Source organism: Crassostrea angulata, chromosome 5 (assembly GCF_025612915.1).
Source record: "Crassostrea angulata isolate pt1a10 chromosome 5, ASM2561291v2, whole genome shotgun sequence".
NCBI classification, from domain to species: domain Eukaryota; kingdom Metazoa; phylum Mollusca; class Bivalvia; order Ostreida; family Ostreidae; genus Magallana; species Magallana angulata.
The window spans coordinates 7,980,590-7,993,724 of NC_069115.1; the positions used below are offsets into that span (position 1 = coordinate 7,980,590).

The window sequence follows — 13,135 nt, forward strand, 5'->3', positions numbered from 1 at the left end:
TATAAACTATTATTTGGAGCTTTTCTAAATCTTTTAAAGGAGATCGATGCAATATAAATATGGCCAAAACAATCGAACCCTCTTAATTAATAATTGATTGAGTAAGTACATGTGTAGTGCATGTTCATGCATATTCGCAAAAGAGCTAAGCTTAAAGGGACTTAGACACGATTTTACTTAAAATTTTCAAATTTTATTTTTCCATTTTCAATGTTTATTGATGAATATAGATGTGTCAAAATTTGGAAGTCAAATTGTTATTCTTTTCACATATGTGTTGTATTTGTTGTATGTTTACTAGAAAAGTTTAATGTAGCAAGTAACTTATGCATTTCAAAGTGTACTGAGAAGCGAAAAAATGTACGTGTGACTTTCCAGAATTCATCAAATGATTTGAATAAATCTACAGCTAAATACAATGGAACAAATGCACTTTAAAACGTTGGTTATTGAAACTGCCGCGACTGAATTTTGTATGATTTTTTTTTCTCAAATTTTCATTCAATTTCGTTAATTGTTAACGAATGGAAATAAACCACTCGAAGTCGAAGATAAAATATTGATTGACTATGCGGTTTCATGATGAAGTGCATTCCAAAAGCATTAAAGCAAGTGTATTGGTCCACGAGACTGCAATTTTTCCTCCCCAAAAAATTGAGGGAAATGCTGTCGTGAGGGACAATTAACATACTACGTTTATGCCCAAATAGTTAGTAAAAACCCGATAATTAAGCATTTTATCAGACCAAAGCTTTATTTGTGTTCGTTACTTTGAGAAATCTACAATAACTTTAAAGCATATAATAGTCCAATCCACACTTTTCAAAGTTTTTCCCCTTTGCAGGGTTAAACCAAAGGTCAATGGGGAAAAAACCCCAAATTTCCCTTCTTTATACAATCAAATATTTAATTGGGCGTATACTGTAATGAAATCGCTTTGAATTTTATTTATTTTTTCTTTATGTGGTGCATGGCAACCCATTTATTGACAAATACACACCGATTTTGATTTCAAATGATATAAATACAAACATATAGATACAAACTTCTATACTACAAATGATATTGTGATAAATCTACGGGTTTTCCGTCTTTACGGTCAACAAACGTAGCTTTTGTGAATTATGGATTGAGATAACAACTACGATTTCCACACAATTATCCATAATACATGTATGCGATACTGACTGCAGGTTTTTGACGACAATGATGATCAGACATGTAATATGCCATATTCAAACGACGCCACCGTCTAACAGTACTTTCAGTACTTTGATTATTCCCGTGTATGGTTTATATGAAGCACGAACACAGCTGAGACCGTTTTTGGTACACGCTAAGTAAGTAATTTTAGAACCAATACTGGCCATCAGAGACGGGATGAAAAAACTGGACACTGCACAGCTTGATAATCGAAAATTTTGGGATTTATATAGCTGTTAGGAAGTGTAGGGTATATCTCAGATTAAATCGGGCGCAAAAGAAATCACATTTTCTTCGGCTGAGAATAAATGGACTTTGGTTAACTGTTTTATCCGAATTTACTCCATTGTATTAATAAGACACTAACCAGAGACATAAATAACATTTATTTATGTCTATGCACTTACCACGTGAACTGAAAATTATTTAATTTCATGTAAATCTAATTTCGACAGGGAATATTTAAGCATGCTACACATGACATTTGCTGGAACACATTGTATGCAACATAAATTTATCATATTTCCATTCTTGTTTTCCAAGCTATTTATTTTTAGTGTCCATCGCATGCACCTGTACATTTTTTTTTTGACAGACGTCTGATGTGAATATGTTGAGCTGATCTTTCCGTCGGAAACAACTAATATCATGTTACTTTGGAGATATAAAAATAGTTTGCTATGTCTTAGGACTTTCATAAGGCACACTGCAGGTAAAGTATTATTTTCATTTAATAAAAATCTTAAATTATATAAGGAATAAGGAATCATTCTTTGATTATTATGAGATGATAATTTCGGTCGGGGTGTGATCAAATCCAATAAAGCCCGAAGGGCTTTATGATAGATTTAATCATGCCCCAACCGAAATTATCACCTCATAATATTCAAAGAATGATTCCTTATTACTTATATTTATATAATTTTAAGCCATCGCACGATTAAATATTTAAATATAAATAAGCAAACCCCGCTGGTGCCTCAATTTGGTGTCATTTGTATTATGGGTTACATAGTACAAAATCGATTAGTAGTGTTATCACAGGCAAAGACACTGGAAAATGTAAATATAAACTAATCACCTCAACCAGCTGGAGGGTATTTATCCTGCAGAAGATAGTATAAAACATATAGTTTTACACATATAAATAAAACCAGCAGTCATTGGCTATATAGTCCAACATGTACCAATATTGGTCTTCAGACGTTGTGGTTTATATGTTTCAGTGGCCGGGGTCTATGGAGGTCAGACAGAATCCCAGTCCAAGCCCTACACTCCCAGGAGGGCCGTCATGTACGTTCCCGGGAATGATCAGAAAAAAATTCAGAAGGTTACCTCCCTTGACCTAGACTGCGCGGTTCTGGACTGTGAAGATGGTGTGGCAGCTAACAAAAAAGTGAGAATTTTATTGATTAAAAGCAGAATAAAGATTGAGAGCCAATATCTGCATAATGTATTCTTAATTTGAACATCAAGGATACAATACACAATCGACCCCTTCACATTAACTGCAGTACGGCTCTCTCGCAGGGCAAATTGATATACTTTGCTGAAATTTTAGTAGGTAGATAGTTAAATGATGTAAATGAAACAATTGACGATACATCATATTTCAACAAATTTTGTCATTTTCCCCTGTAAAAGAGCAGAACTGCAGTTACTCTGAAGGGGTTAATTCATTTGATTTTGAATTTGTGTATGTTTTTATGTTTTCTATTTCATTAAATATTAATGTAAATTTTAATGAAAATGTTGATGTAAGACTGAGAATTTATTACTACCACAGAAATATTCATTGTCCATATATTCAAACTTCCCCATTTTACTCCTGATTAAAAACTTATTTCCATTTTATCAATTGAAAATATTTTCTATTTTTATCTTAAGGAAGAAGCCCGCTCCACAATAAGACGTGCACTGGACGAGTGTGACTTTGGTCTCACTGAGTGTGTTGTAAGAGTGAACTCGGTCACGAGTGGACTCATGGAGGATGATCTCGGGGAGGTGCTTGGGGCGAAGAGAATGCCAGACACTCTGATGCTGCCTAAAGTCGAGCGGCCACAGGACATTGACATGGTATAAAGGTTGTGTTTGTATTGTCATGTATGTTGGTGTTTTTATATTTAAGGAATGAATTCAATATTTATTTGTTTTATACGATATAAAATGGTTTGGGGCAGTTTATGCTTTATAAACTGCTTTTATAAAAAAGCGTAAACTGTTTCAAACCATTTTATATCGTATAAAACTAATAAATATTGAATTCATTGCTTATAATTTAATTTTTTTTACTCTTCATTGTAGATAAAAACAGTCATTTGACCTCTTAAATGACGTAAATTTGTACAAAATTCAAACGTAACATCAGGCGTATTGATACGTTTTTGACGTTTGTCTTACTATGACGTAGGCAACATTCTTTATACGATATAAAATAATTTTTTAGCCAATCAGAAAGCGCGTTGCAACCAGAATTAAATTATTGCTCTGTAAAACTAATGCACAGATTAAACATGTTCCAAGACTGACTATATGATAATCTAATTTAATTCATACCAATCTTTACTGGCAATGTTATTTTATTTTATCTCTTTTGATATGCTATTAAATGCAAATAATTTGCCTCAGCAGTAACTCTGTGTTTTAAATTTTTCCTGTTTCAATTTTGCTACGGTAGCACTAGTTAGTATTTTGGACAGTAAAATCTTAATCGGAATATACTGAGAACTCTTCATCACAATTACCAAGAATTTTTAAAAATGTTCATCGATTTTTTGTCGCAAAATAATATGAACCTTGAATGTAATAATAACTTTAATGGCAACAGCAATTTTTCCTTTTAACAGTTTACTAAACGGTTGAAAGAAGTATTGCAAGGGAGACAACTGGAGACCCGTCCTTTCCTCATAACTTACGTGGAGAGTGCGATGGGTTTGATGAACCTAAGGGACGTATTTAAAAAGACGATTGATCTACAGCTCAAGGAACAGTTGTATGTCCTGGATGGAGTAGTGTTCGGATCGGACGACTTCTGTGCAGAAATAGGTCACTCTGCTAAAGATTCCTTTTTTTTTTACACAAGTGCTTAGTGACTACCATTAATTATGATTTTTATATCATTGTAAAAACAAGTAAAAAAAAGTTTTAACAAATTTGATTTAATGCATTCCATATAATAAAGTAAAAGGAAATGACATGATATTTAATTTGAACATTATACATGTAGAAAGATTTATCACACTATTTTGATTATATAAGAGATGTGAGAGAAGTCACGACTGATGTTTCCCTTGATTTGTACAGGGGCAACCAGAACTGCAGATGCAAAGGAATTATTGTATGCCAGACAGAAAATTGTAACGTGTGCCAAAGCCTTCAAACTGCAGGCTATAGACATGGTGCATATTGATCTAAAAGGTTTGTTTGTCCTCTTTAACATTGGTCAGAATCCTTCATTTGATTTCTGAAACAAACTGTTCAAACCAGTAATAGATAAGTAGTTTTTCTATTGGTTGGTATGTTTGTTTGTGCCAAAAAATTTAAGCCCAGTATTCCATGTATTTGAATTTGATTTTCATGCTTGAATGGCACGCCCTAAATTCATCCCAGCCTGTGATTTGTAATTGTTTTAGATTTGGAGGGTATAGAGAGGCAGTCCTTGGAGGGGGCAAGGATGGGGTTCACGGGGAAACAGGTCATCCATCCCTCACATGTCCCCATTGTCCAGAGAGCCTTCTCCCCCACCCAGGAACAGGTGGCGTGGGCCGCAGAGTTAGTGGAGGCATTCAGTAAACACACCGAGTCAGGAAAGGTGAGAGAGAGAGAGAGAGAGAGAGAGAGAGAGAGAGAGAGAATCAACAAACAGACTGAGACAGGAAATGAGAGAGAGAAAGAGAGAGAGAATTCAGCAAGCACACTGAGTCAGGAAATGAGAGAGAGAGAGAGAGAGAGAGAGAGAGAGAGAGAGAGAGAGAGAGAATAACATGATTTGTTGAAGGCATTCAGTAAACAGTCAATGCTTCATCTTATTCAAATACTAAACTATTGGTCAACTAAATTGTTCATTTACAATATTGTGTACATGTATTTTTATTCATTTTAGGGAGCCTTCACATTCCATGGAAAGATGATAGACATGCCATCAGTGTTACAAGCTAAAAACATTCTGCAATTGTCTGCCAATATCGGTCCAACGCAAGGCTGAATCTTGATTGATTGATGTATTTTGTGACTTTTGGTGAACCTTGTGTTAGAGTCGTCATTGAGATATCCAACAATGGGACTGTTTAATGGAATTTTAATAATTATTCAATGATTATATTAAAAATTACAGACTTTTATTATTGATGATTCACATCTGAATGAGATACGTATACATGTATCAATTATTAATATTGTGTGTAATGCACATCCTAAAGAAGTTTATGCACTGTATGCATATTGCTACATGTAACATGATATTATAGGCTTGACTGAAAGAACAAATTGATTGACATTTGTTTGTTAAATTCAAATACCGGTAAGCATTATTTACCTATATGCGCATGGGGAATATAAACAATATAAGATATTAGCCAAATATTTTAGGCTATTTGTATCAAGGTGCATTTTTGACATAATATTTTTAGATATGTTCTTTGATAATTCGCTTTACATTGTACAATGCTTGTATTGGTTGTTTGAGCTTCGCCTATTTCTGTTTTGAATTTCTTGATAGATATTTGAATTGATATTAAAATACATTGCTAAAAACATGTCTTATCACTCTAATGTTAAACATGTATTTTAAACATATTCCTTAAAAAAAATTGTGACTTAATTAATATGGTATATGAAATGAATATGAAAGGAGAAATGTGCATCCATTGTGTTAAAGTTATACATGTATGTATTTGATGAAGCTTGAAAAAATCTAAATATTTCAAGGCTTTACTCTTATATGTCACTTGCACTTTCTCTGTTCCTAGTCTGAAGTTCTTATTTTTAAATTTATTTTTTAGTTTAATAGATTACCATGTTTATATTTTTAGGTCACCTGAGTCACTCAGGTGACCTATTGCAATTGGTCTTCGTCCGTCTTCGTGCGTTAATAATTTTACGTTTTTAACTTCTTCTTGAAAACTACCAGGCCAATCGTTACCATTTTTGGTGTGAAGCATCTCTATGGTAAGAAGAACCTAAATTGTGAAATTTATGGCTCTACCACCCCTAGGGTGCCACGGGCAGGGCCAAATATGCAAAAGAAGCCAAATTTTCAAAAATCTTCTTCTCTACTCCCACTCATGTGAGGAAAAAACTGGTTGCATGGTTATGATGTCCATGAGTTTGTTAAAAACTAAATGCATGATATTGATGTCCATGAAGCCCTCTATCAAAATTGTGAAATTCATGACCCCTGGGTCAGGGGTTTAGGCTCTGGGGTGGGGCCAATATGGCCATATAGTAAAAATGTATTAAATCTAAGAAAATCTTCTTCTCTACTCCTATATATATTTGTTAAAAACTAAATGCATGATATTGATGTCCATGAAGCCCTCAGCCTAAATTGTGAAATTTAGGACCCCTTGGTCATGGGTTCAGGCTCTAGGGTGGGGCTAATATGGCCAAATAGTAAAAATGTATTAAATATTAGAAAATCTTCTTCTCTACTCCCATATATATTTGCTAAAAACTAAATGCAAGGTTATGATGTCCATGAGGCCCTCTACCAGAATTGTGAAATTCATTACCCCTTAATTAGGTTTTCAGGCTCTAGGGTGGGGCCAATATGGCCATATAGTAAAAATGTTTTAAATCTTAAAAGATCTTCTTCTCTACTCCCACACATGTTGGCAAAAAACTGAATGCATGGTAATGATATCCACAATCTCCTTTACCTAAATTGTGAAAATCATGGCCCCTGGGTCAGGGTTCAGGACATGAGGGGGGGGGGCAATATGGCAATATAGTGTTAATGCATATAATGTTTAAAAATATTTTTCTCTATTCTCACACATCTGTATAAAAAAAAAACTGACTAATAGTTATGTTTACAAGGAAGTCCTCTACTGAAATTTTAATTTTCATGTCCCCTGGGGTATGGGTTTTGACTCTAGGGCAGGGCCAAAATGGGTGTATAGATGTTAATGCATATAACGTTAAAAAATTATCTTCTTTACTCCCACACACCTGAAAGGAAAACTGAATTCATGATTTTATAGACCAGATCTTTTAGTTTTTCACCAAATTATAGGTTTCACAGTTCTTTTTGAAATGTGGTGGTCATTACAAATTTATAATTTTTCTACTCCAGTATGAAACCTAATTAATTAGATGCATATATGAGACTCCATGACAAGTTTGTGTATGGGATATATGCTACTCAGGTGACCTTTAAGGCCAATTGGCCTCTTGTTTAGTAAAAAATTGCTTGGTACTTTCTCTTAATTAAAATAGATGATTTTATGGTGCATATTCAGAGATATAATAATTATTTTTTTCATGTTTTTAAAAGGAAAATCAATCGTGAAAAACGTCAAAAGGAAGAAGTTAAGTTTTGCTTCTCATAACAGTCATGTTCATTTCACTCATAATAATTTAACAATCCAAAAGTCATGTTATAAGTCATAAGTTATAAGTCATTTATATTAATATATTTTTTAATGTTCATCTGTCCATAAAAAATACATTGCTTTCATATGACAATTTTTGCTAACATAAAATCCCCAACCAAGTCATTTATTTCTCCCCCTTTTTGATGTTTTAACAACCCGCCAATTACTTTCCAAAAAGTTATGAAATGAGTGCGGTGACTGAATTGTAGAAATTAGAGGTTGTTCCCCTTTTTCGCTCTTCATAGCTTACAAATACAATCTCGGTATGATGTCTTTGTAAGATATGGCTATCGTTTGACGACACATCTTGTACATGTGTTCAATTCTGGGGCAAAAAGTTATTTTACAAATCACTTAAAAAATTGTTTGGATCTACTTTTAGCTTTCAAAATATAACTTACTAGTAAGAGTTTCTTTTCTAAAAATTCTCTTAATTATGTTAAAGAAAACCAGCTCGCGTACATTTTTCTCTTTTTGTTTCAGCAGTTCTATTTTGGCGAACTGTCCTTCACGTCCAAAATATCCCACGATCCTCTGTCCTTTACTTTCTTTAGATTTTTCGTCCCTTCTATGCTAACAATCCCCAGAAAAGACTTCACGACTAAGAATTGACAAGGCCATTTAACGGGGGACATCATGTACTTCGGAGGGCTTCCGTCATTTTCAAATTGGACGACCTTCCATTGCCCTTCAGTCCCTGGTTGACCGGAAACGGAAAAACATTTTCCCCCTTCTTCCATATAAACGTAAGAGTCAGACCACTTCTTCGACCTGATAAAGAATATACTGTCCATATTCAGGTTTTCTACAGGTTCTAATTTAAATTCACAAGCAGCCGATTTGCTCTTACTTCCACAAATATGACCCTTATACCATGAAGACATTTCTAATTTGATTTCCGGCGATTGAGAAGAACAAATATAACGTGTTGGACCATAAAAGTGTTTATTTTGACCTATGCAAGGAATTTTGATTTGGTGTATGCGAAGAAAGTTAACAAAGTTATCGTTTTCTGTTGGATTGAAGACAGTTAAAAAAACTGCCTTTTGATGATTGGTTTCGGTGATATATCTAACAACTTCCATATCCGAGTTTTTACTTTCTGTCAACATAGCGAGAACCCCTTGAGTACTAGCTTTGTCATGGCCACTTCGCTGCTTGATGCAGAAAACTTGCCATAACACCAGGGTGCGCAGAATTGTAAGTCGGAAATAAAGATTGATATAAACCGATGCCCGATGAGCAGACTCCCTGTCTGAATTCGTCAGGAGTTCATACGCTTTTGCTTTCAATTTTCCAAGAAATCTCACGGTATCGTCATTTGGAAATCTGTCCTCCAATTTGACTACAACACTTTCGTGGGCTTCTTCGTCGATCTCTTTTAGATAGGCGTGAGCGTTGAACAGTAAGTCTTCCACACCTACTGCTTCTGACCTTAGCTCTGAATCTTGGTAGCGTAGTAACGCTGAATATACCTTATCTTCTTCTACCTGAGGAGTAGAGGACTTGAGTTGTGTGCCTAGTTTCTGCAAAATGTTCGACAGTACTGAAAAGGATATTGTAAATTGATGCACCGGGAATGAATTATATCCAGTGATGCTGGACAACAATGCAATAGCTTTTGATATTTTAAGGAAAACATCCCCAGCTCCAACCTCCATGGATTGGTTTAACTCTTGTATTTCAACTTTTACAGAACATGCAGTTTTTCCATTCCCAAACGCCAATCCTATTTCTTCTTCCATATCTTGCATTCTAAACGATGACATTTCTGAATAAGCTGCAATAAAGGAAGACAAAAATTAAAAAATATATACATTGTTAAATTGGTTGGGATAAAATTTACCTTGGTTAAGATATCGATGCATATCGATTAATAACAAATACAAACTTTTATTTTAATTACAATGCTGAATGGTCAATATAATGATTTTTTGAAGATACAATTGAACCAACAGCACTCCTTCTTGACACAAGACGTAGTTTACATTATAAAGACATTGAACATGTTAAGGTTAGCTTGAAATAAATGTTGATACACAGTGGTGGTTATCGGTAAGGATAAATGTTTAGTTAAAATGAAACTCGAGAAAAAAAATTTTTGAGAATAGATCAGCTAAAAAGATGTGGAGGGAACGTATGTGAAAAAGGCATTGATTTAAATATGAAACGAATGTGAACTTACAGTTTGACCCTAATTATTAAATGGAATCAAAATACTACCTGACCGGTGCCCTTTATAAATATTAAGATTATTGAGAATCAAAATAACAATTTTAATTTAATTGTTATATACAAATTTTTATTCTCAAAATCAAATCTTTTTAAAGGATACTTGGCAAGTCTCGTGTAATTTAGTAAATAATATGTATTATGTATTTAATTCTCACCAATATATATAGAGAAAAAGTCAACTTACCCGTCTATTTGATAGTAAAACTACTCAACATTACACCGTTTTCGAAACATGAGATTGTTACAACAATTGTTACAACAAAAGTAAATCTACCTTAGCAACGATGATTTAGTTTCGTTTTGCATAAGACACCATTGTAAAATTTTTGCTAATTATAGAACCATTGACAATCAATAAACGAAGTTAAAAATATCAGCAGTGGTGACAGTCATTTCTTTAAGTAAACCTAGAAAAACTTTAATCGTATTTTTATATACCACTCATGAAAACAGCAACGGCTAAAAGAAACCTTTTTCTTAAAGAACTCGAATATAAACGTTGGAAATAAAAAACAGGTTATGAAAAGAATATCTAAATTATTCTGCCTAACTGTCTTAGGCCACCGTCTGGAAGCTGCGTAATTCTGTCCTACATGTAGCTGATTTCACACAAATTAGGTATTTGTACATGTATTCTTAGACTGAATATTCACGTTCCATGCGTTCTGGCATGTTTTTGTTTTGATTCTATAGACCTTACTAACGCACTGTGAATAATCAAACAATAAAATGCTTTCTTTGGTGATTCATTCGGGATATAAAGGTATAGCGACATTGCAGAGAAAATACATAACCCGCCGTAGCGAGTTACTTATGTTAATTTTTTCTTCAACTATAATTTGTTTGTTTATATTAACATTATTTCTTTTAACTAGTAATTAGTAAATTGATTATGAAAAGTAAGTAAAATTCACTAAATTACTGTTAATGTACATAAGTACGTTAGCTAAAAGAAACAGCCAAATCGTCTCCTGTGAGACTTTGAGTCTGACATCATCATGATTACTTCGTGCAGTCCGTGATATTTCTTAGGTCGCAGTAGGTTTGCGACCAATCGATAAACACGGTGTCAATTTCAGTCCTGTCAGTACCACAGGGGCCAAGCCCGTTTTAACATTAATTTCAATGTTACCATAATCTTTATTTATGGTTACATTGAAATTAATGTTAAAACGGGCTTGGCCCCTGCGGTCAGTACATGTACCTCGTCACTTTCAGCCGCTGTAGATTTCGACCAACCGATAAACGGGGCGTGTAGATATCAGTCCGACTGTTTCTATATAGCTATGAATTAACTGTAAGTTTCCGTACGAAATAGAGGGAATAATACTTGGTAGATTGAAATATATATATATTAGCAATAATTTTAATGATTCTGTAATCCGCCTTTAGATAATCAACGGATATACAAATAATCAATATTGGACTGTGATTTACTCGCACTGTTCAATATTTTAACCAGATATGACTTTTTGTCACGATAATAAAATCACGACCATGCAGTTTCCTTCTTAAAGGAAGTGAACATGAAAAAAATAATTGTTGCTTAATAAATTATAAAAGCCTTTTGAAACTTAAAAATGAGGTCTGTTACCTATTTGTTTATTTCTATCAAGAGATTTTATCAATTTAACACTCTCAGTGAAAGGTTTATGGAGGTAATCCATTATTCCCCAGCATGCATCTGTTCTCTGACGTAGATAAGCCACATTGCTGCTGGTGACTGGGTCAATGTTGGAACTAGGCCAGTGTTTATGTACAGAGTTGATAAAAGTTACAAAGAAAAAATATGCCTTGATGTGAAGAAAAATTTTGTGTACTGTCATGAGAAGACAAGGATTTAGTACATTTCTATAAATGAACCTCAGATAACTATTCATGATTTGTACAAAAAATGAATATAGATAAATTAATTTGTGAAATATAAGACCATCACATTCCAGATGTTTGTACGGAGATGCATGTGGCAGTCAGTGTTTACATAAATAAAATGCTGTTTTTAGATTTCAATTTAAATTAATATAAAATTGTAATTCCATTTTCCATGTGGGGTTTCTTACCGTTACTTTTTATTTAATGCCCTGGAAATTTTTCTGATTTGTTGTTTTTTATACATAAGATCTTGATGATATGTACGCCGGTTCTGTTTATGCTGTCAGAAGAATAACAGGACTAAGACACTTTTTAAAAGTCAGGATGCTGTGCAATGCACCTTGTGTGCTCATTTATGTAGCACACATAATGTTCAAACTCATAAACAAGAAATTCCCGAGTGCAAGAAAAAATAGGTCACAATAACACTGATCCACGGACATTCCATTCTAGTTACATGTCACATTAACTGCTGGTGGGAAAGCATCATTCTGAGATCCAAAATCTTCCTCCATAAACACTGTTTAAAATGACAACTCTTTACATTCCTTTCAAGTTTCCATTCACATTTTGATGATGGCATTTTATCCCTGTTACTACACGTGTGTAAAATTGCAATGTGTCTCACTGACGGCAGCATCAGTGCTGCCCTCTCTTAGATGCTTAGAGATAACCCAGCAGGGAGGTAATGATTTTAACAATATGGCAGCGCTCATGGATTGCAAGAATTAGTTATTCTAAGTGGTATATCTTTTTACTGAGGAAAGCTCTGCCTAAACGGTTTTCAGATATCATTATACACATCTAACAGACAAATTTGAGCCCTTGATAATTTTTTCATGTTCACTTCCTTTAACATTCTGTATAAACCACGGCTTGATTTTTCGAATGAAGTAGACTTATCATATACTAAGTCAAACTGCATAAATGGAAAGAAAAGAACGCAGTTAGAATTATATATTCTTTCTGATTATCAAATACTTTATGCATGAAAAAGGCAATATGATTGAAAACAGAGCACCAAAATTGATAAAGTCTTAGATGGTTGCAGTAATAACAAGAAGAGATACGGGTTATTTCATATCCAAAATATTTGGCTTTTGAAAAACTTTCACTCTGCTAATCCGATCTCTATAGGTGGGTATCACTAAACTTACTAAGGAAATGGCGTATATAGTTCTCCATGTCCGTAGCTAAAACTGCCACTAGTCTTGCATCATTAGCAAACTGTG

General features: G+C 33.9%; 2 protein-coding genes across 2 annotated transcripts; one reads left to right on the plus strand and one right to left on the minus strand.

Annotated features, from left to right (window-relative positions):
• Positions 1-1,341: 1,341 nt before the first annotated feature.
• LOC128184261 (citramalyl-CoA lyase, mitochondrial-like) lies at positions 1,342-6,178 on the plus strand. The gene is made up of 8 exons (XM_052853690.1): positions 1,342-1,521; positions 1,799-1,915; positions 2,430-2,599; positions 3,091-3,279; positions 4,050-4,248; positions 4,507-4,620; positions 4,836-5,014; positions 5,306-6,178. Exons 2-8 carry the CDS (start codon positions 1,852-1,854, stop codon positions 5,405-5,407), a joined length of 1,017 nt encoding a protein of 338 aa, XP_052709650.1. The 5' UTR covers positions 1,342-1,521; positions 1,799-1,851; the 3' UTR covers positions 5,408-6,178.
• A 1,720-nt stretch (positions 6,179-7,898) lies between these two features.
• On the minus strand, positions 7,899-10,361 carry LOC128184675 (uncharacterized). Its single transcript, XM_052854245.1, has 2 exons — positions 10,216-10,361; positions 7,899-9,576 (listed from the first exon to the last, which is right to left on the minus strand). Exon 2 carries the CDS (start codon positions 9,563-9,565, stop codon positions 8,285-8,287), a length of 1,281 nt encoding a protein of 426 aa, XP_052710205.1. The 5' UTR covers positions 9,566-9,576; positions 10,216-10,361; the 3' UTR covers positions 7,899-8,284.
• Between the last annotated feature and the right edge of the window lie 2,774 nt (positions 10,362-13,135).